General features: G+C 42.2%; 1 protein-coding gene across 5 annotated transcripts in view; it reads left to right on the top strand.

Annotated features, from left to right (window-relative positions):
- CEP85 (centrosomal protein 85) overlaps window positions 1-20889 on the top strand; it is a 35421-nt gene that overhangs the window by 12221 nt on the left and 2311 nt on the right. For 2 of the 5 annotated variants that reach the window (XM_074218032.1, XM_074218030.1), the window contains 9 exons: window positions 6745-7427; window positions 9208-9341; window positions 9723-9840; window positions 11568-11753; window positions 13092-13244; window positions 13622-13776; window positions 14057-14171; window positions 16614-16664; window positions 19403-19510. In XM_074218032.1, coding sequence (XP_074074133.1) covers window positions 6948-7427; window positions 9208-9341; window positions 9723-9840; window positions 11568-11753; window positions 13092-13244; window positions 13622-13776; window positions 14057-14171; window positions 16614-16664; window positions 19403-19510 — 1500 coding nt within the window. In that variant the 5' untranslated portion in view covers window positions 6745-6947. Of the gene's footprint in view, window positions 1-895; window positions 1049-6744; window positions 7428-7459; window positions 8716-9207; window positions 9342-9722; window positions 9841-11567; window positions 11754-13091; window positions 13245-13621; window positions 13777-14056; window positions 14172-16613; window positions 16665-19402; window positions 19522-20889 lie in introns of those variants that run through there. The other 3 variants (XM_074218029.1, XM_074218031.1, XM_074218033.1) reach the window with 3 other exon arrangements.

The raw sequence follows: 20889 nt of genomic DNA, 5'->3' as shown, positions 1-20889 counted from the left end.
TTTAGCAAAATCCTCTCTCTTTCAAGGTTCTGCTAAAGTTCTATGAAATTTGCTCCAATAATAATGCAAACTGTATATTGCTATTAAGTTTTATAAAGCTCTTTCTTTACAGCATCCTTGCAATGATAGTAAAATGATGATTATTCCCATTTGACAGATGGAAGAAACAGAGAGGTTAAGTAATGGGCTCAAGATCACACAACTAATATATGTTGCAGCCAGGATTCAAACCTTGGTCTTCTCATTCCTAAGTTTGGTTCTATTTTCTCTATACCATGCCACCTTAACTCCTAGTTTTATTGATCTTTCCCTTTTCAAAATTCTTTTTTTTTTAACTTTTCAGGACTGATTCATTATTTATTGGCTGTCTTTTTTTTGGCAAGGCAATGGGGTTAAGTGACTTGGCCAACCAAGGTCACACAACTAGGTAATTATCATGTGTCTGGGGTCGAATTTAAACTTGGGTCTTCCTGACTTCAGGGTCAGTGCTTTATTTACTACGCCACCTAGCTGTCCCTCTTCAAAATTCTTGCTACCTGTTGCTTGCATAATATTACTTTTTGCATTTAATCATATTGTTCAGATATCAGTTTGCTTTTTCATGTTTATATATTTCTTGTCTCTACTAGGCTATAAGCTCTCAGTGAGTCATCTATTTTTAAATATTTTTCATAGCCACAGCATAGTCCTGGGCACAGAACAACATAAATACAAGATAAATACTTGAATTTATTTGGAATTAGGTAGTTACAGATAGCTGGAACAACCATGGAAGGGTGAGTTTGTTGGCTTTAGTTTAATTTCCAGTGTGGGTTTAAGGATGATTTTTGCTAAATTATTTCAGTGAGTGATATATTGAGACCACACTAAAGGTGGGTAGTGGCACTTGTTTCAGATTCCAATTTGATTCAGAAGGGCAGTTCCCTGGGGACCGAATGGCAGACCCCAGTTGTTTCAGAACCATACAGAAGCCGCTTCAGCCGCTGTTCAAGTGTGGCTGACAGTGGAGATACGGCCATCGGCACATCATGTTCTGACATCGTTGAAGGTAAGATTACTGACATTGTACTGCCTTTTTTAGATTGTGGTCCTGGGCTTTAGAGTGTTTATAAAGCTAATAAGTTACTGAGACTGATTGTGTCTTCAAAGTGTCTCACCTCCAACTCTTTCTTTCCATTCCATAACAACTGTCTTACCCCAGGTTCATGTGTTACCTAGATTATTGCAATAACCTCCTCATTGGATCTCCCTGTCTTTCCCAGTGTTAACAGGTTTACATTGGGTTTTCACTTTTGTCATGATAACTGATTAGTATTTCAGCAATCTGTAACTTCCTTGGTATGGGGGACCCTCCTACCAGTGAAGATCCAACCTTGCCCTCCCTTAGTCGGGCGTTTTTTATGAATTGCTATTAGCAAAAAAAAAAAAAAATTCAACACCCAGACAGTCTTCTCTTAACTAGTTATTGTGGTACAAACTTTCAATCTCTTACTGGACTTAATGTTCAGATCTCCAGCACAGTGGGAATTGCCAGAGCTTATATTGACTAGTATATACTTGGAGAGCTCAAGGTCACCATATCACAGCAGAGGAGGATTTTAGTAGAATAATAGTAATCATAGATCACATTTATACAGAACTTCAGAGTTTCTTGCTCACTGATCTCTAGTGGCCTTCTGCTGCTGAGAGGACAAAGCCCAAACCCCTTGGTTAAACATACAGGGCCTGCTACTATTTACAACAAACCCTCTTCTTCAGGCAGGCCAGAATCCTTGCTCTCTGCCCATTCCCACCACTGTGCCTTTTCTCAAGTTATTTCTCTCCTTTTTCCTTTTCCATAAAGTGTTCATCAGCCCTCCCTTTAAACTGTGTCCATCTTTAATGATCTCCCTAAAATTCTATGTCATACATAAGGCCCTTCCCAACCTGTCTTCCACAGCAATTTTCCTTCTTTTACTCTGCTTACCTATAAAACTTTGTATAGTGCTTACCAGTCCTATATTGCCTTAGGATGAGAATTTGGAACCCTAATTAAAGGATATGGGGAAACCGTCTCTCCTAATTAGAGAAATAATAATTTTGGAGAGGGTGAATTTTCCTCGGATGCCTTCTCTGAATAGCCCACTGAGTGAAACAAACTAGAGCTTTCTGAGTTACAGGATTTTGGGGGCGGGGCAAGGGGATGGCAGGGCTTATAGGTAGGACAGTATAATTGGAATAATCTTAGGAAAACTAGAAATTCTTTAGAGGATAACTTGATCACTAAACTTTTATTAAGTTCTTGCTATGTGCAGAGGATACAAAAAAGAGGCAAAAGACAATCCTTGCCCTGAAGGAGCTAACAATCTCATGGGAGAGACAACAGACAAATATACAAACTGTAGACAAGATACATAGAAAATAATTAACAGAAGAAAGATACTAGAATTTAGAGGGGTTTATAAAAGTTTCTGTTAAAAAAGGGGGGGATTTTAGTTGAGACTTAAAGGAAAGCCAATAGGCATAGTTGAGGAGGGAGAACATTCCAGACCAGGAGGAATCCAGTGAAAATTCCCAGAATCAATAATTATGATGTCTTACTTGGGGGACAGCAGGTGGACAGTGTCACTGGGTTGAAGAGTACATGTCCAGGAGTAAAAAGTATAAGAAGATTGGGAAGATAAGGTTATGAAGGACTTTGAATCCCAAAAAGAGGATTTAGTATTTGATTCTGGAGGCAACAAGGAGTCACTGGAGGATGTGTATGTTTATGTGTGTGTCTGTGTATGATATGATGGACCTGCACTTCAAGGTGATTTTCACCTTAGTGGAGAGAGAATTGAGGCAGGTAGATTTAGCAGGATCTCTTGAAAAAAATCCAGACTTGCAATAATGAGGGTCTTACACCAGAGTCATGGCATTGTCAGAGGTGAGAAGTGAGTGTATTAAAAAGATGATGTAAAGATGATACGGGGGGTTGAAATAGTAAAGAGTTGAGAATGACTTCTAGATTGAGGGGATTGGGAGGATGGTGATGTGTTTGACAGTGAGGGAAGAGTGGAGATTTTAGAGGTAAAGCTAATGATTTCTGTTTTGAATGAGTTGAGCTTAAGATATCAACTAGAAGGGCAGCTAGGTGGTGCAGTGGATAGAGAACCCACCCTGGAGTCAGGAGTACCTGAGTTCAAATTCAGCCTCAGATACTTAATAATTACCTAGCTGTGTGGTCTTGGGCAAGTCACTTAACCACATTGCCTTGCAAAAAAAAAGATCTTTAATTCCATTTGAGATGTTTGAAAGACAGTTGGGAATGAAAGAATGGAGGTCAGCAGAGGGCTTAGTACAAGATAGGTAGATTTAAATCATTAGTATAGAGATAGTCATTAAATTCATGGGAACTGATGGAATCACCAAGTGAAGCAGAATGGAAGAGAAGAAAAATAGAGGGATAAAAGAAGAGCCCCCCAGACAGAACCCTCTATGGAATATTGATGGTTAAAGGGAATGATCTGGATTAAGATTCAGTAAAGGAGAGTGAGGAGTGATGATCAGATAGGTAGGAGGAAAACTAGGAAGGACTTAGTGTCAAGGTAGAGAGAGGGGGATGAACCATGTTAAAGACTGCAGAGCGATCAAGGACAGTGAAAATTGAGAAAAGGTCACTGGATTTGGCAATTAAGAGATCATTAGTAACTTTGGAGAGAGAAAGTTGAATAGAATGATAAGGTTGGAAGCCAAATAAAGGGGAGAGAAAGGGGAAGCCCATTGTTGATAGACCTTGTGGGGCATTTAGCTACAAAGGACAGAAGAGAGATAGGATGATAGTGAGGGAGGACCAAGTGAGAGTTAGAAGAGATATAGATATGCTATGTTGTAGGCAGTAGAGCGTAGGCCAGTGGACAGGAACAGATTGATAATAAATGATAGACTGAGGCAATATGTCGGAGATAGCACAGAATGAGATTTGTTGAGCAGGTAAGAGGGTTTAATCTTGATAAAGAGTAAAATGATTTCATCATGTGAGTCAGGTGTGAAGGAGAGTGGAGAAAGCATCTGAGTAGACATTAGGAAGAAGGGAGAAAAGAAAATTTACAGCAAATGGTTTGAATGGTTTCAGTAAAATATAAGACAGGTTTTTCAAGCACAGAGGAAAGAGAAACCACAAGAGGTCTGAGGAAGAATGAAAAGGTTTAGAAGAGTTGTTACAGAAAGTGGGATAGTGAGTTGAGGTGTAATAGGATAGGTAATGAGGGCCCAGGTATGGTTGTGTAATATAAATTTGTAGTGGAACAAATTTAAAACAATCATAATTTATTCCTTTCAGTGGCAGGTGAGTAGGAGCAAGGCAGCAAATGTTTGGAATAATACAAGGATGAGGCTTGGTAGGGGCATAATTGATAAGGCATGATGGGGGGGTTAGGGATTCAAGGGGGGAGCCAGTGTAGAGTTGAATTGGTTCAGCAAGGGACCAAGATACGGGAAGAGGGGGAGAGAGTGACTTAGAGAATTGAGGGCAAAGGGTTGGATATAATAATGGTGTCCCCATTAAGCAAAGTTTTATGAAGGAAGGCAGAGAGACTGGTGAAAAGTTAACAGATTTTGGTTAGAGAGGGGGATTTTGGAATTCTTGAATTGGAAAGGTGGTAATTTGTGGGTATGACTTATCTTTGTGTGTTGCTGAGATGGGGAAGTGGAATGGAGGTTCCTTTTGGAGCTCATAACTAAGCAGTTAGGGTATTTGAGGTTGAGTCAGTATGTATGTTGAATGAAGAATGAGGGGAAGAGAAAAAAAATTGTGAGCCAGGTATCAGATTCATTGAGGAAGGAAGAGGATTGTGGAAGGGTGAGGTGAAGTGGATGGGGGAGTGGAAGTGGGGAGAGGACTCTAGACTACAGATAACATTATTATGATTGGGTAGTAGCTAAGAATAATATGAAGTTCAAAGAAGGAGAGTTTGAGTGGTGGTGGAACTAATAGAGAGGATTGTGGTGTTGGGTTATTATATAACGTGGCTCAGATTTTCCTACATGCACCCTCTCCAATGATAATGATGGTAATTTCCGAATGGGCAGAGACTTTGACTTCTTTTTGAGCTCTCTTTAATATCTAGGGTAGTGTTCTAGCCACAGTTGGTACAGGCTCAGTGGTATAAGCTCATCTAGGGGCAGCTAAATGACAAAGTGGGTAGAGGTGTTGACCCTGAAGTCAGGAGGACTTGAGTTCAAATGTGACTTCAAGACACTTACTAGCTGTATAACCATGGGCAAGTCCCTTAAATCTGATTACCTCCCATGCAGGGCTATCTCTAGTCATTCTGATTCATGTCTGACCACTGGACCCAGAGGGCTCCAGAGAAGAAAGTGAGGCCAATGTAAGCACTTCCTCACTCAAATCCAATTCACATGCATGTCATGGCATCACCTCCTTGATGGCATAGACTTTTTCTAGAAAGAGGGACATCATCATCATCATCATCGACTCAATGAATACTGATTGAATGAAAAGATGATACAGTCATTCAAAATTTTTGATAATGGATTTGGTACCTTATCAAAGTATTTGCTTTAAAAAATATTTCATTTCCTCTACTAATAATAGTTTTAAGCTACCTAGAATTTTAAAATGATTTTTAGGATTGTGTGCATATTGAATAGTCTTATGGAACTTGAGGACTGACTGGATCTAGCTTCACTCATAACCTGAATCCTCCAAAAATGTTCCTTTTGGATGCCTCCACTACCTGGAAATTCATTACTTTCTGAGGTATCTTACCCCTTTATCCTCCACCCCATCCCTCACTCCCTGTTTTGCCTATGGTAATTGTTTATTCTGAGTCAAAACTTTACTCCCTATAACTTCACATTTCAACAAATGTCATTCTTTTTTACATTACCTTTCAAATGTTTGAAGACAGTAATCATGACCTCATCAATCTCCCAGGCTAAAGAATACAGAGAATAATTGGAAATTAGAGATCACTTATTCCAGCCCATTTTTTTATATATGTGAAAACAGATCAGAGATTAGATGAAATAAATATCCATGAGCCCAACTGGGATCGGGGGGGGGGGGGGGGGGGAGAAATAGACTCAATATGATGAAAAGCTCAAAATCCTGACCACAGACTTTGTTGATTGACAATGGGAAAGCAAAACGAAAAACACAGTGTGCTTCAGTGTTGAAGGAGTGAAACCCGAGAGTTACTAAGAATAACTTCGAATTTCCATGTGGAGCCAGGTTTGGGGTGTGTGACCCAGGACAGTCACAGGCTCAGGCACAGGCCCCCTGCTGCCTGGGGACTGGAGGAGACGAGGCCATTTTTTTTCCCCTAGGGTAGTTGTTTCGTGCTCACATGCACCTGGGAGGGGCAAAAGTCACTGCGGTGACAAAGTGACATTTGGTTGTGCTTGTAGACTTAGGGAAATTTCTTTTCAATGGCATTATATAGCTTGTGGTTACTGATCTATGAGAGGAGCTAATTCTTTTCTTCTTTTGGAATCCTTCAATAAGTAATTTAATTTCTTGACTCAGAAGATGCCATCTCTGGAGGTACAGGGAATAGAATGTAACTTAAGAGGAAGGCCTGGAGATGTGGTTCTAGAAGCAGCCAGTGCTGCCTTTTGTGGATTTACCTTGGCAAGTAGCAGTTGAGCTCCTGTACTCAGGCCACCCTTCTAAGCTGATGTCCCTTTCTCTACAGCAGCTGAACTTGGGAAGTCTTGATACCTTTTTTTCTGGCTTATAGAAGGCTCTTCTTTCTCCAGAATTTTGCAGCTCGAGTGGCAGCCCGTCCTTCCAGCCCACCAAAAGCCAAGTAACTGTTCCTACCTGCCATGTGATACCATCTACTTCGGGGACCTCTCCTGTCAAGCCAGCTTCCAGTCATACGGGGCTCCTTTCCTCCAAACTGCCTATTTCAGGATTATCTGAAAACGTGGGATTGTCCCGGAATGGAGACCTTGGTACGATGAAGAGGTCTCCAGGCCTGCCTAGGGATCTCATGTACCTCTGTGGAACTCCTGGGGAAAACGGAATTGAACAGTCTTGGTTTCCTTCTTTGGGCCACGAGAGAGAAGAGGAGATGAGGAAGTTTGATACTCCCAACATGGAACCAACCCTCAACCAGTCAGTATTAATGGAAACACTGTATTCAGATCCCTACTACCGATTTCACTTGCAAAATTCAACAGCTGAGGCAGGCAAGGAGTTGTATAAGGTGCTGCCTGAGACTAAGAAGGCCCCAGGTGTTGGGGCTGGATTTGAACGGAATGGGACCCAGACAATTGCTGGTGGGCTGCTTCAGGCAGCATCGGGCTTCCCAAAGGCTCTCCAGGCACAGGGGTGGCTTCAAGGCCCTGACAGTTGGCATTCCCAGGAACAGTCTTGTGAACTCAGCACATGCCGACAGCAGCTGGAGTCAATTCGGTTACAGATGGAACAAATGAAGGTAAACATCCCTCTTCTTGTTATTATAATATTGTCTTTGCTAAAACCTGATGTAGTGAAAACATTGGTCCTTGAGGCAAGAGCTAGCTGGTGGAGGCCGGGTTCATTTAATGATCTGGAAATCTGTTATCTGTAAGATGGGGGAAGAAAAGATCCTGGATATGGAGGTGTTGGACAGAGGAAAGCTTTGAGACCACTGGTACTTAATACACAGAAGTTTATAAGAAAAAAAGAGTTAACAGGAAAAAGATAGAAAAAGTTTCAACTGTAAGAGTAACTTTCAGAGAAATCTAGATGCTGATGGATGACGATGCCATAAGTCTATATCTGTGCACCATATCTCACTTGATTCCTCCTTGTGAATTGGAAAGGCAGGCATTGTTAATCTCATTTTATAAATAAGGAAATCAGGACTTGCATGTAGCCAAGGTCACATAACTAGTATACATAGAAGCTTAAATTCAAACCTGTTTTTTCAGACTTCAGACCCATGATGTTTTTCCAGTTCTCTACTTACTCCATTGATGTGGGTAGGGGTCGTAGAAAGAATTCTTAGCTCCTAGATGATAAGAACTCACTCAGCTGTGTGGTTTTGTCTCTGTTACCAGATAAAGCCTAATTGACCTTTCCTTAGAACATAGAACCTTGCTTGGGGGAAGGGTAGTATATAGCTTGCAGGCAGAGCCTCCCTCAAGAGTTTCTTCCAATCCTGAAAGAGAGCTAAAATTAGTCAATAAACACAGGATTCTCTCAGGCCCAGTCAAAACAGAGCTCAGCTGAAGATCCTGCTGGCCAGGTGCCTGTCACAGCTCTTCTGTCATTTCAATTCTGCAAGCTTAAGGACCTCTGCTATCTACGTGCACTGTTTAGGCGTAGGAGACAGAATAAGGCACAGATCCTTCTCTTGGGGAGGTTAGACCCGTGGGTTCAGTAAAGGGACAAAAATAGGCACATACACCAATATCTGGTCCAGTGGAGTACAAAGCACAGAACTAAAGCTGTACATTAAGAAATTGGAGAGAGAAGTCATTGTTCATCTGGGGGAATATGGAAAGGTTTTATGGAGGAGGAAGGCCTTGAGAGAAAGAAGGCATTGAGGAACTTCCTCTGGTTATGGATGAAAAGAGGAGCCAGTCTGGTTTGACTAGAATGTCCCTTAGACATAGTAGGAGAAGGACCTGACAGCCTGGAACCTTCTTCACATAGATGTCTCAGACCAGAGTCTGCTGTGTGAGTATTAGCTCACCAAAGAAAATACTTAAGGGAAACACAACAGCTTTCTTTACAAGGTGGGTCCTTAATAAAGGCTTATTAATTGAGTTTCTAGTGTTTGAAGGACTCCAACTGAAAAAGAGGAGTTGGATTTTTTCTTCTTGGCACTAGAAGGCAAAACTAGAAGAGTAGATAAACTGTAGAGAGGCAAATTTTGGCTCATTATGTAGGAAAAAAGTCTCTCTACAATATATAACTGCTCCTATCCTGTAAATTAATGTTCATATATGGAATTGGGTAACTTTGGTAGGTAGGAAGCCCCCTCTTCAGTAGAGATCTTCAAGCAGAGGCTAAATATTATGGAATTGTTCTACAAGTAGAGTTTGGACTAAAGGTGCCTTTCAGCCATGAGAAATGACTGGAAATGGAAAGGAAAAGGGGAGTCAGATGGGGGAAGGCCTTGAATACTGGGGTACAAATTTATACTATATTTTAGATGAGTAGGAGAGGTCCTGAAGTGTTATGAGTAGGGATATTGAGCCACTTCCCATGACCTGCTTGTGTTTCAGCTCCAGAATGGAGCCACTTGCCACCACCCCTCAGCTTACGCTCCATCTCTGCCAGCCCTGGAGCCAGCCCAGTGGGTGAGCATCCTGAACAGCAACGAGAGCCTCCTGAAGGAAAAGGATCTCCTCATCAACAAGTAAGAATGGAGGGGAGAGGGGGATGCCCATTCAAACCTATAGCTTCCTGTCTTCTCCTTTTTGTCTAGTGATAGAAAAGCTGGGTTAATAGCTTGCCTGTTCTTGAGGGTGCCTCACCTTACCCGGGAATGTCTTTTGGAGGACCGATGAGAAGTGCTTCACATAGATTACTGAATAATTCATCTTTAGTGGTTTATCCCTTCCCGCAGAAATATTTTTCTTTCTTTCCTTCCCTTATCATCTACCTGGGCCTTGAGATTCTCATCTCAGTTAAATAGAACTGATTGTGCCTGTTTTCCTAGTGAAAGAGAAAGCTCTGATTTCAGGCAGACTGTCACTCAAGAAGGTTGCTTTGATGTTTTGCTGGGTTTTTTTGGTAGGCAGCGACAGCATATCTCTCAGTTGGAGCAGAAAGTCCGGGAGAGTGAGCTTCAGGTCCACAGTGCCCTGATGGGCCGCCCTGCCCACTATGGGGACGTCTGCCTGCTGAGGCTGCAGGTAAGCTCTGATGGCCAAGAGTCACCCATAAAACCAATGTTCATGGTGCTATTGTGTGTGTTTGTATGTGTCTGTGTGTGTCTGTGTAATGCGTCTGTGTGTGTGAGTGTCCGAGCATGGGGGGGCGCAGGGCTAGAAGTAGGGAAGCTTCAAAGGGGAGGTGGTTACAAAGATAAAATATAATAATTGCCCTTAAAAAGCTCCCTTTAGGGGTGGCTAGGTGGCGCAGTGGATAGAGTACTGGCCCTGGAGTTGGGAGGACCTGAGTTCAAATCTGGCCTCAGACACTTAATTGCCTGGCTGTGTGACCTTGGACAAGTCACTTAACCCCATTGCCTTAAATAAAAAAAATTTAAAAATAAATAAAAAGCTCCCATTGTGGTGGGGCAGTGGGTGTACTGGAAAGAGCTCTGGGTTTCAAATCAGGAGAGAGTTGGGACTCAGATCCTGTCTCTTAACATTTTTCATTATAACTACAAGCAAAATAGCTATATTTCTTATTTCACTTTACAGATAGTAATCTGTACAAAGGGGACAGTACAGTGGTATTTGATTCACAAAGTCCTTGTGAGGATCCCATCAGACAGTAAAGCTGTTGTAGAGAAGACACATACACATGTGCATGCTAATATGAAGTAAAATGTGAATTTGTAGTAGAAAGAAATACACAGGGTGGCTCCCGGGGAGCGGTGGGATCCCAGGTGTGATTTTAGGATTGGGGTCTTGAAGGAGCAGTGGGGATTACAAAAAGCATTCTGGGGGGGAAGAAGTGACTGAGGTCCTGTCTGTACTCAGTGCTGAGAGGGGCCAGGATTTAGAAGAAGGGGGAGGGTCCCCAAGCCCCTCACAGAGAATACTTAGAACTTAAAGAAGGCATTTTGGAGGCCCGGGCTGACTGACCTTCCTTCTCCAACTACTTTTTGTTTTCATGTGCCACTCTTTGTACTGTACACTTTTAATGTGATCTCATTTTGAGGTGAAGAAACAGTCTCCCTAGAAAGGCAGCAGGAGTCAGCGAGAGCTGTATTCCAATCCCACGTGAGACTCTTGCTAATTGGGTGACCATGGAAAGGCACTTGGCTTCTCTCTGAAGGGAGGAGGTTGAGCACATTGGCCTCTAAAGGTCCTTCTGGCTCCAAATCTGTGCTACTGATCCAGTATTCCTTCCACTATGCCAGATTTCCAGCAGATGGAGACAGTGGTAGAGGACAGGCATAACAACAACCAGGCTTGGCTTCACTTTTCTTAATTTTTTTTAAACCTACAAAGCAAACTCATTAGAAAAGGGGGAAGTCTTTGCTAAACCAAGAGGTATGAGGAACTGATGAAGGAAAAGGGCCTCCCCCAATCAGGACCAAGGCCCTTTGGACTCTAGGTTACCTGGCCACCAGACTTGACTTTCCCATCTCTCTTTTGAGTCTAGCACATTTTCTGTCATTTATCCATACTGACTTGGAAACTCATTTCCATTTACTAACTGTATGACCTTGAGTAAGTTGCTTGTTTCTTTAGAACTCATTTGCTTCACCTCTAAAATGAAGAGATTCTATAAAAGTGCCTTTTATCTCTATAATTCCAATCTTTCTTTAAAAGATTCAGCAGTTAATATTCTCTGAGTGTGTGTGTTTGTGTATATGTGTGTACATGTACATGCATGTACACACACACACACACACACACAGCCAGGGGCTTAGGCCGTTGTTACACCTAGGGCATCTGTTTGGCAGGAGTTGCAGCGAGAGAACACTTTCCTCCGTGCACAGTTTGCTCAGAAGACAGAGGCTCTTGGTAAAGAAAAGTTGGAGCTTGAAAAGAAACTCTCTGCCTCAGAAGTGGATGCCCAGCTCCTCCGGGAGTCCCTCAGGGTGGCATTACAGAAACATTCAGAAGAAGGAAAGAAACAAGAAGAAAGGGTGAGTGGTAGTGGGACTGGCCTCCTAATTGGGAAAGAATTTGGAGTCTTCCAGAGAGAGGTTGGATCTCTCCTTGCCAAGGCTATGATGCTGGTGGCCAGGCTGTGAGCAGATGTGAACCAGAGAAATGGGGGTGGGGGGAGGGCAGGGTGGTTCCCAAGACTACTGAGCATCAACACTAGTTGCCTGTTCTCAGTCTGGTCACCTACTCCAAGGTAAATAGAGAAGTAACTGGCATTCCTACTGTTCACTCTCGTGTTCTCTCAGACCTCATGCCAGCTGGCAGAGTAGAGAAGTAGTTACACCATTTTTCATCTTTTCCAGGGATATAAACACACCTGGGCTTCAAATTGCTTGGTTTTCTTCCTCCCAAGGACTAAAAATAGAGAAAAGTTTGTTTGCAATTATTCAGAGACCTTAGAATCCTTGTCAGTATACTTGCCTGGAGGATGATTTGAGACCATGGAAGCTTGGCTCATTTCCTTGGACTCTTTCTCCCATTCCTCTAATGCATACTTCCTAAAGTTTGTATTTTTACAGAGTAGCAGAAGAGTCATAGAAAAGTGGGCTAGTGTTGAGGCAGGGAAACCTGACCCAAATAATGGTGTTTTTTTTAACTTAGTATCTGTGGTTGGGGCACATCTCCCCTTTTTTGACCTTCTGTTTCCTCCTGAGTCATTCTTTGGTCACATCTTCCCCTTTAGTCCTATCATGTGCTTCCTTTGAGATTACTATCCCTGTTTGCATTTCATTGACCTTTTTTGGTTGTCATCTGAAAGTAAGAATTACATTATTTCTATATTTTTTGATTAACAAAGTGCTTTTATTTCATGGAAACATTGTAGGTAAGTGGTAGTGTATTATTAGCCCCATTTTAGAGATGAAGAAGTCAAATATATGGTTTTTTTTTTACTTATTCTTTTTAGGTAGAAGTTGCCTTTTCCAAAGATTTTGTTTATTGTGCAACTGAAGGGTTTTAGTGGGGAAAATGTATTGCCAGTCCATCCAGGCGAATTACAGTATATATGCCTTTGGCAGAAGTGCATCAACTTTTAAGATCACCTATATGGATTGTGGTGATCCTCTCTTTCCTTGTTTGAAAAGTACTGGTATTATAAATCTGTAACTTGTGCCCCAATCTCCAATGACCTGTTAATCTTTCTCATATTTCCTGCCCTTATCACATCCTGAGTCCCTAGGGAAAGGCTACTGGTTGCAGGTTTACCTCTCAATTGTAATTGCCAAAAGGAAATGATTATTTATTTGAAGAAAGTTAACATTCAGGGTCTGATGGGACCAGACTGTAAGCCAACTGAGATAGACTTTTCCTTCACACAGGTCAAAGGTCGAGAGAAACACATTAACAATCTGAAAAAGAAATGTCAGAAGGAGTTGGAGCAGAATCGGGAGAAACAACAGCGCATTGAGACCTTGGAGCGCTATCTGGCCGACCTGCCCACAAGGGAGGATCACCAGAAGCAGAGCCAAAAGGTAGACATAGCATCTACCCTATTGGGGGGGAATGGAATAACCTAGGAGATTTATAGGCTCTAGAGTGAGGACCTGAGAAATCTAATCTAATTCCTTCATTTTACAGAGCAGGAAATTAAGGCCCAGAGAGTTTAGTAAAGTCATACCACTAATAGCAAAGCTGGAATGCACAACTAGGGCTTCTGACTCCAGTTCAGTGTTCTTTTCCATCTGCCATATTACCTCTCAAGCCTCTCTGCTTCCTAAAAGGAAAATTCCAAGTACACCATGTTCAAAGATGTGGGCTGTTGATTGGCAGTTGAATTGAAAACACTTGAGATCCCTGGGGGAGAAGCGTTCCTTACTTGTTGGAGCTGAGCCTGGCCTTCTGTCTCTAGCTCCGGGAGTTAGAAATGAAGAACTCAGACCTGCAGGAGCAAGTGACAGACCTGGAGAGAAAGCTGGGAGAGGCCCGGGCAGGCTGCACGGAACGGGAATCCCAACTGGAGAGCCTGAAACAGAAAGAGCAGGAACTTCTCTCAACTGTGCACAGGTAAAGAGCCCCTCCCCTGGGACTGCTTTCAACTCCCAGGGTAGGCTTTAGGGACAAAATAAGAAGGCACCTCAGCACCTGAGTTGGGAGGTGGCACCTGGTTCCCTAGTTAGTAAGTGAACACTGGTTATCCCATTATCTCTGCTGGAAGTGCAGCACCTGAGTGAGCTGGGAGAGGAGGGATGGAGGAGGGCCCTACTTACTCTAAAAATAGAGAGCTTGTCAGGGTTGGAGGCTGGCATGTGGACGGGATAACCTGTTGAGGCACTTTGTCTTTCAGTTTGCAAGATAAACAATGTTCGAAGAAGGCCGGTGGAGGGATCCTGGTTCAACAAGTGGAAAGCCCCAAAGTGGAGACTGAATCTTTGCAGAAAGAGTGTGATTGCCTTAGGAAGGTGACTGATAGTGTGTGCCTTGGTCTAGTGGGAGAGGAGGGAGAGCTATCTGGAAGGCCAGGACTCAGACCATCTTGTACTTGATTACCAGAAAAAGCTGATTTCCCTATTCAAGCTAATGCATTTTACAACTCTTTTATCCAGTGCTTTGTGTTTTCAAAATGCGATTTAGGGAGGGAACTGCTTTCTTTTGTGATTTTAAAAATGTTTTAATGTAACATTTATGTGGAGACTGCTTATTTGATAACTTAATTTATATACTTTTGGTAAACCATGAAAGACAAAAAAAAGTAAGATTTCTCTTTCCAGCCAGAGTGTATACCCCAAAGTTCTGGCACTAAATCTCATTCTCATAGTTTATAGTTCTTCTCCCAGAATTTATTTATACTTTGTTTTACATGTAATTCTAATATGCTAGGTTAGCTGGTTTAAATGACCTTTAGCAAACCAGAAGAGTGTGTGTGTGTGTGTTTGTGTGTGTATGTGTGTGCGCGTGCCACTGAAAGTTGTCATACTGTTAATGGCAGTAAATGATCAGTGGCAACCTAACTGCTAAATTGTTATTAATATTTTTGTCTATATTCACCTTGTCAGCTATAATCATTTGTGAGTTTGGATTGCAGTACCCTTAGCTATTAGTCAATTTTGCCTCTTTGAAAAATTATACTTGATTTTCACTACAGACTTCCTCTGTTAATCTGTTTCCTAACAGGGTACACTTTACCTGCTATTTTATATGAGAAAAATTTTTATCAAGCTCCAGGATCTGTCTTATGGGAACAGGGAAAACCTGATATAATGATTATCCTTCACAATAATAATACCATCATTAAGTTGTTAGATATTTCTGTTTATGGATGTCACTTTTATGCAAATGACCTATAAGCAATCTGTGTGAAAATGCAGTTTAATCTACAGTTTAAATTGTTTGGTGCAAAAATCCATCTATATAACTTCTGTTTTGCCTGTGGTGCTCTGAGGCTACAATTCATGATGTCAGAAGAATTCAAATTATAATTCACAGAACTACTGAGATGTATCATGGACCTCATGAAAGGAGGTGGGGGAGGAGGGAGAAGGAAGAGTCGAGCCTGGCAGTAGCTGTGAATGGAAGGGACTGGAAGGGGGCCAGGCCTCTGGTGGACCTGCAGCTGCCTCTGAGATGAGTGCTAGCCAGTGTAAAAAGGAGCTTTGTTTAGGACAACTTGAATTTAAGGGTGCTGTGGGCACGGCTTCAGCAGGAGATGATTGGGGGTTTTTAAACTTTTTATCCTCATCACCAAACTCAGCACCATGCCTGAAGTGGGCTCTTAGTAAATATTTGTGGAAGTCAGAGAGAGAGAGAGAGAGAGAGAGAGAGAGAGAGACAGACTGTGTGTAGGTGTGTGGGGAGGTGGTATAGGGAGAGAGACTTGTCCAGTGCCTTCATTTTATAAAAGAGCAGGAGGCTGAGGTGCAGACCTGGAAAAGAACAAGCAGGACAGGAACCCCGAAGTCCTTTCTGGCCACTGATCTTTCCTCTACACTGAACTAGGGATTTTTTTTCCTTCTAAATTATTGACGATCATGTACACATTGTCCTGCTCAGTACCTTTCCTATCATGTAGCATTGATTTGTAATGACCAAAATCAGTGTTTTAGATCAGAGGTTGGCAGACTACAAGCTACAAATCCTGCCCACCAACTTGTTTTTTGATCATGGTGGTTATATTTTTAAATACCATAACTCTTTGATTTTAAAAAGTAAAAGCCATGCTTAGCTCAAGCCCTGGTTTAGGTGGTGCTCAGACTCAGAATAATGAGTCATTTTATATTGTTTACTTTTCTCACAATGATGCTATTATAGAGAAAGCAAATAGTGTGATACTCATTTTATAGATGAGGAAACTGAGACATAGATTAAGGAGTTTGTTGACAGACACATTGCTAGTAACTTTTGAAATTTGCTCCAAAACCCAGGACTTTCTCTACTCTTGTCAGTTAGCTCCCCACTGAACTGAGCCACCAGAATTAATAATCACTGAGGGGTGGCTAGGTGGCGTAGTGGATAAAGCACCGGCCTTGGAGTCAGGAGTACCTGGGTTCAAATCTGGTCTCATACACTTAATAATTACCTAGCTGTGTGGCCTTGGGCAAGCTACTTAACTCCATTTGCCTTGCAAAAAAAAAAATAATAATAATCACTGAGTACCTGCCCTTTGCCAAGAGCTGTGCTGGTCAGGAGGGGTGCAGATACAAAGAAGGAACCAATCCTTTCTTTCTGAGAACTTCCTGTCAGAATCCACAGTTTAGATCTTAGCATAGGCAACCAAAACATCTAGCACAGCTGGGCCTTGAGTGTACTGCTGATCTTTGGTGTCACAGACTTACTTGGTTGGTGGGAATATAAGCCCTGGTTTTTCTCTGATTTTTTTTTTTTTTTTTTTTTTTTTTGTCTTTTAGATTGTGGATAAGCAACAAAAGAAAATAGACCAGTTGTGTTCACAAGTGAAGGTAAGCGGGACCTGAACCCTACAAGGTGCCATATCTTAAGTCCAGAGTTGGACATCATTTACTACACCAGATACATCCCAGAAGTTTTCTGTGAAGCAGGTCTTTTTTGTTTTTCAGAAGTGTGTTCATATAGGAAAAATTCCTGCCTTCCACCATCACATAATGGAATTGCATCTATTATAGATAATTATATAATTGCATTCTTATTAGACCTGATCATAGCTAGGAGTTGATCAGAGAGTGACCATGAATCCCTAAGAGCATATCAGCTTACAATTATAGAATAAAGAAAAAATTGCTGCAAACAAAATCCCCATTACTTCCTTGGGCATTGAGATCTCCATAATCAGGTACCAATCTACCTGTTCAACTTTTTCTCATGTTAATTCACTTTCATTTATATTGACACTGGTCACAAGAGCTAATGGATTATCTATAAGTAGAAAGATGGTAGAGAGCAGACCCAGACAACTACATCCTAGGGAACTGAAAGAACTGGCAAATACGATGTTGAACCAAGGTCAGTGACCTTTGAACAAGAGCAAAAGGAAAGAGAGGGGGCTCTTAAACCTGGAGAATGTCAGTTGCTCTGATTTAAAGGGGAAGAAGGAAGGGATGTGGAATTTCTAAACTGTAGGCCAGGCAATTTGACTTGGGCTTCAAGTGCAATTCCAGAATATATTAAGAAAGATTTTATTTATTTTGAGTTTTACAGTTTTTCCCCCTAATCTTGCTTCTCTCCCCCCCACCCCCCACAGAAGGCAATCTGTTAGTCTTTACATTGTTTCCATGGTATACATTGATCTAAGTTGAATGTGATGAGAGAGAAATCCTTAAGAAAGAAAAAGTATAAGAGATAGCAAAATTACTTAATAAGATAATGGGTTTTTTCCCTAAGTTTAAGGTAATAGTCTTTGGTCTTTGTTCAAACTCCACAATTCTTTCTCTGGATACAGATGTATTCTCCATTGCAGACAGTCCCAAATTGTCCCTGATTGTTGCACTGATGGAATGAGTGAGTCCATCAAGGTTGATCATAGCCTTCATGTTGCTGTTAGGGTGTACAGTATTTTTCTGGTTCTGCTCATCTCACTCAGCATCAGTTCATGCAAACCTCCAGGCTTCCCTGAATTCCTGTTCCTCCTGGTTTCTAATTAGAACAATATTGTTTGTTCCATGACCTACATATACCACAGTTTGCTAAGCTATTCTCCAATTGAAGGACATTTACTTGATTTCCAATTCTTTGCCACCACAAACAGGGCTGCTATGAATATTTTTGTACAAGTGATATTTTTACCCTTTTTCATAATCTCTTCAGGGTATAGATCCTGAAGATACGCATTTTGTTGCCCTTTGGCCATAATTCCAAATTGCTCTCCAGAAAGGTTGGATGAGTTCACAGCTCCACCAACAGTGTATTAATGACCCAGATTTCTGACATCCCTTCTAACAATGATCATTGTCCTTTCTGGTCATATTGGCCAGTCTGAGAGGTGTGAGGTGGCATCTCAGAGATGGTTTAATTTGCATTCCAGAATGTATTATTAAGATGCATGGTGAACATCTAGAAAAGCAAATTGTGTTCACAGAATCAGTATTGTTTTATCATGTCAAGACTAAAATGACAGGGAGCCTAGACTGGAAGGAGGTCTCCTAAGGAGTGCCTCAGAGGTCTCCCCTGAGCTCTGAGCTGTTTGATCTTTTCTTCAATATCCTGGATAAAGATTCAGTACTTTGGGGCGGCTAGGTAGCATAGTGGATAAAGCACCGACCTTGGAGTCAGGAGTACCTGGGTTCAAATCCGGTCTCAGACACTTAATAATTACCTAGCTGGGTGGCCTTGGGCAAGCCACTTAACCCCATTTGCCTTGCAAAAAACCCTAAAAGGAAAAAAAAGATTCAGTACTTTGTGAATTTGTAACAAATACTAAACTGGAAGAGCTAACTGACAGATGGGTTAGAGTCTGAATGCAGATATATTGACAGTTGGCCTGAATTAGATAAGATGGAGTTAAACAGTGTTCAGAGTCTTTCACTTGAGTTCAAAAAAACCCATCATGAGTAGGAATGAGGAGATGGTAGGGTGTCCCTAGATAGACTTTTTTTTTTAAGGTTTTTGCAAGACAATGGAGTTAAGTGGCTTGCCCAAGGCCACCCAGCTAGGTAATTATTAAGTGTCTGAGGTCGGATTTGAACTCAGGTACTCCTGACTCTAAGGCCGGTGCTCTATCTACTGTGCCACCTAGTGCCTCCCCCCATAGACTTTAATCTGAAAAAAGACCTCTCAATTTTAGTGGGTTGTTAGCTGAGTATAAGCCAACAGGGTTGTTGTGGCAGCCAGGAAAACTAATTCAACCTAAGGCTTCTAAGAAAGAGAGTTAGAGTCCTGAACCAGGGACTCTGCTCTAGGCAGACTGTCCACATCTGGCTTTTGTTGGGGTTACTGCAGGCTGAACTGAGGTTCCGTTCACCTCTGATACCCATATGTTATCCTGGCTGCCTCAGTTGAGGATTTTGTCCATATTCACTGTACAGAGTATGTCTGTCTTAACTCTTTGCTGCCATCTTGACTTTTTGAAAGCTAACCTATCCTTCAGTTGAGCTTTCACTGAAGCCGTCAGCTCTTGCATGGGACTACCAAAGCAGCTGGGTGGGAGGTGGGCTGAAGTCAGCATCAGCTGTGGTTTACTGGCTTGTAATTCTTTGCTCTCTCCACTCCCTTTGGTGACCCCCAGAGCCTGGAGGTGGAAGTGGCTCAAGAAGAAGGAGCTAGTCAAGCCCTGAAGGAAGAGGCCAGAAGGAGAGAAAATGCTCTGGAGCAGCTGCACTTGGCTGTAAAGGAGGTGAGAACAGGGTAAGAGTCAGGGGCCTTTTAGTGTTAATAGTATGAAGGGAGCCTTCCAGGTCAGGATGTCTCTGTTGGAAGCTAGGCCCTGCCTATCTCCTGAGACTCCTGCCTGATCCCTAATTTGTGTGTTATAGTGACCCTCCCCCACAGTTTGATGTAGAGACTTGTGGAAATGAGATCAGGAAAGGGATTACCAGATTGTAAATTTTTTCATCGAAAATGTTTTGTAATTTGAAACACATAGACATCCCCATTGCCTGGGTTTAAGTTCCCTAGAAGATTTTCTGGATTTTAAACCTGATTTTGTGCTGAACTGGCAGCAGAGTATGAAGTTTTTTAAACTGGACTTCCTCCCAGATTAGGGTTAAAGTGGGTGGGAACTTCTCAGAGAATGTCAGAGACAAAGCATAGTGAGGTGAGGTTGCTATAATCCTTCAAAGGTATAGCATCCATTAAAGGGATAGGTTCTGTTGTCGTTGAGGTGGCGGAAATATTCAAAGGCTTTGGGCAATTAATTGGCCTGCCAGTTAACTCAAGATGGCAGAATTCAAATACCAGGAAGCTGGAAGGGACCCTGAAGATGAAATCAAAAATTCTTTTCAACTTAGTATCCTCTACCTTTTGTGTCCTTCCAGTTGAGTCTGACTCTTTGTGTCTTTGTAACAGGTTTTCTTGGCAAAGTTACTGAAGTAGTTTGTCATTTTTTTTTCTCCACTGGATTAAGTAAACAAGTTTAGTGATTTAGCCAGGGTCACACAGTGAGTGTATGAGGCCAAATTTGAATTCAGGTCTTCTGATTAAGGCCCAGCATTCTTAACCACTGAACCATCTAGATGCTTAAATACCATCTACAAATGGAAAGACTGAAATCCTAAAGTGAAGTGACTAGCCAAGTCACACATCAAATGGCCCAGACTGCAGGGTACTTTCCTAGATCTTGGGTGTGCATCGGTCTTCTAGGTTTCTGCTCCTCTCTCATCACCTCCCTCACAACAAGATGGGGCCTGGCCGGCCTGGCCAGCCTGGCCCAGAGCCACTCTTGTTAGGGTGGAGGGGAAAGATTGAAACCAGTATCTCCAGTGGAGGTTTTGTTCTCCTCAGATTTCACTTGTATGTGTTCAGGCCTCTCTAATGGCCTGGCTAACAGTGTTGGCTGAGGCCCTGGCTGCAGATGCATTTCCAAGGGGTGGAGAATAACTTCTCTGGGTCCTGGAGAGGAACCTGCATGATGGTGACTCAGGTCCCCTGTGGGAAGCAGCTCCTGAGGCAGGCCAAGGCTTCTCGGAGACCCTCCACTCACAAGCGAGTGGGAGGATAGATTCAGACCCTGCTTTCTGGGGGCCCGGTTGCCTGCTGCTGACTCAGAGTCCTGGC

Source organism: Macrotis lagotis, chromosome 1 (assembly GCF_037893015.1).
Source record: "Macrotis lagotis isolate mMagLag1 chromosome 1, bilby.v1.9.chrom.fasta, whole genome shotgun sequence".
Lineage (NCBI taxonomy): Eukaryota > Metazoa > Chordata > Mammalia > Peramelemorphia > Peramelidae > Macrotis > Macrotis lagotis.
Note: the sequence above shows the minus strand (reverse complement) of the source record. Positions and strands in the feature narration are given on the sequence as shown.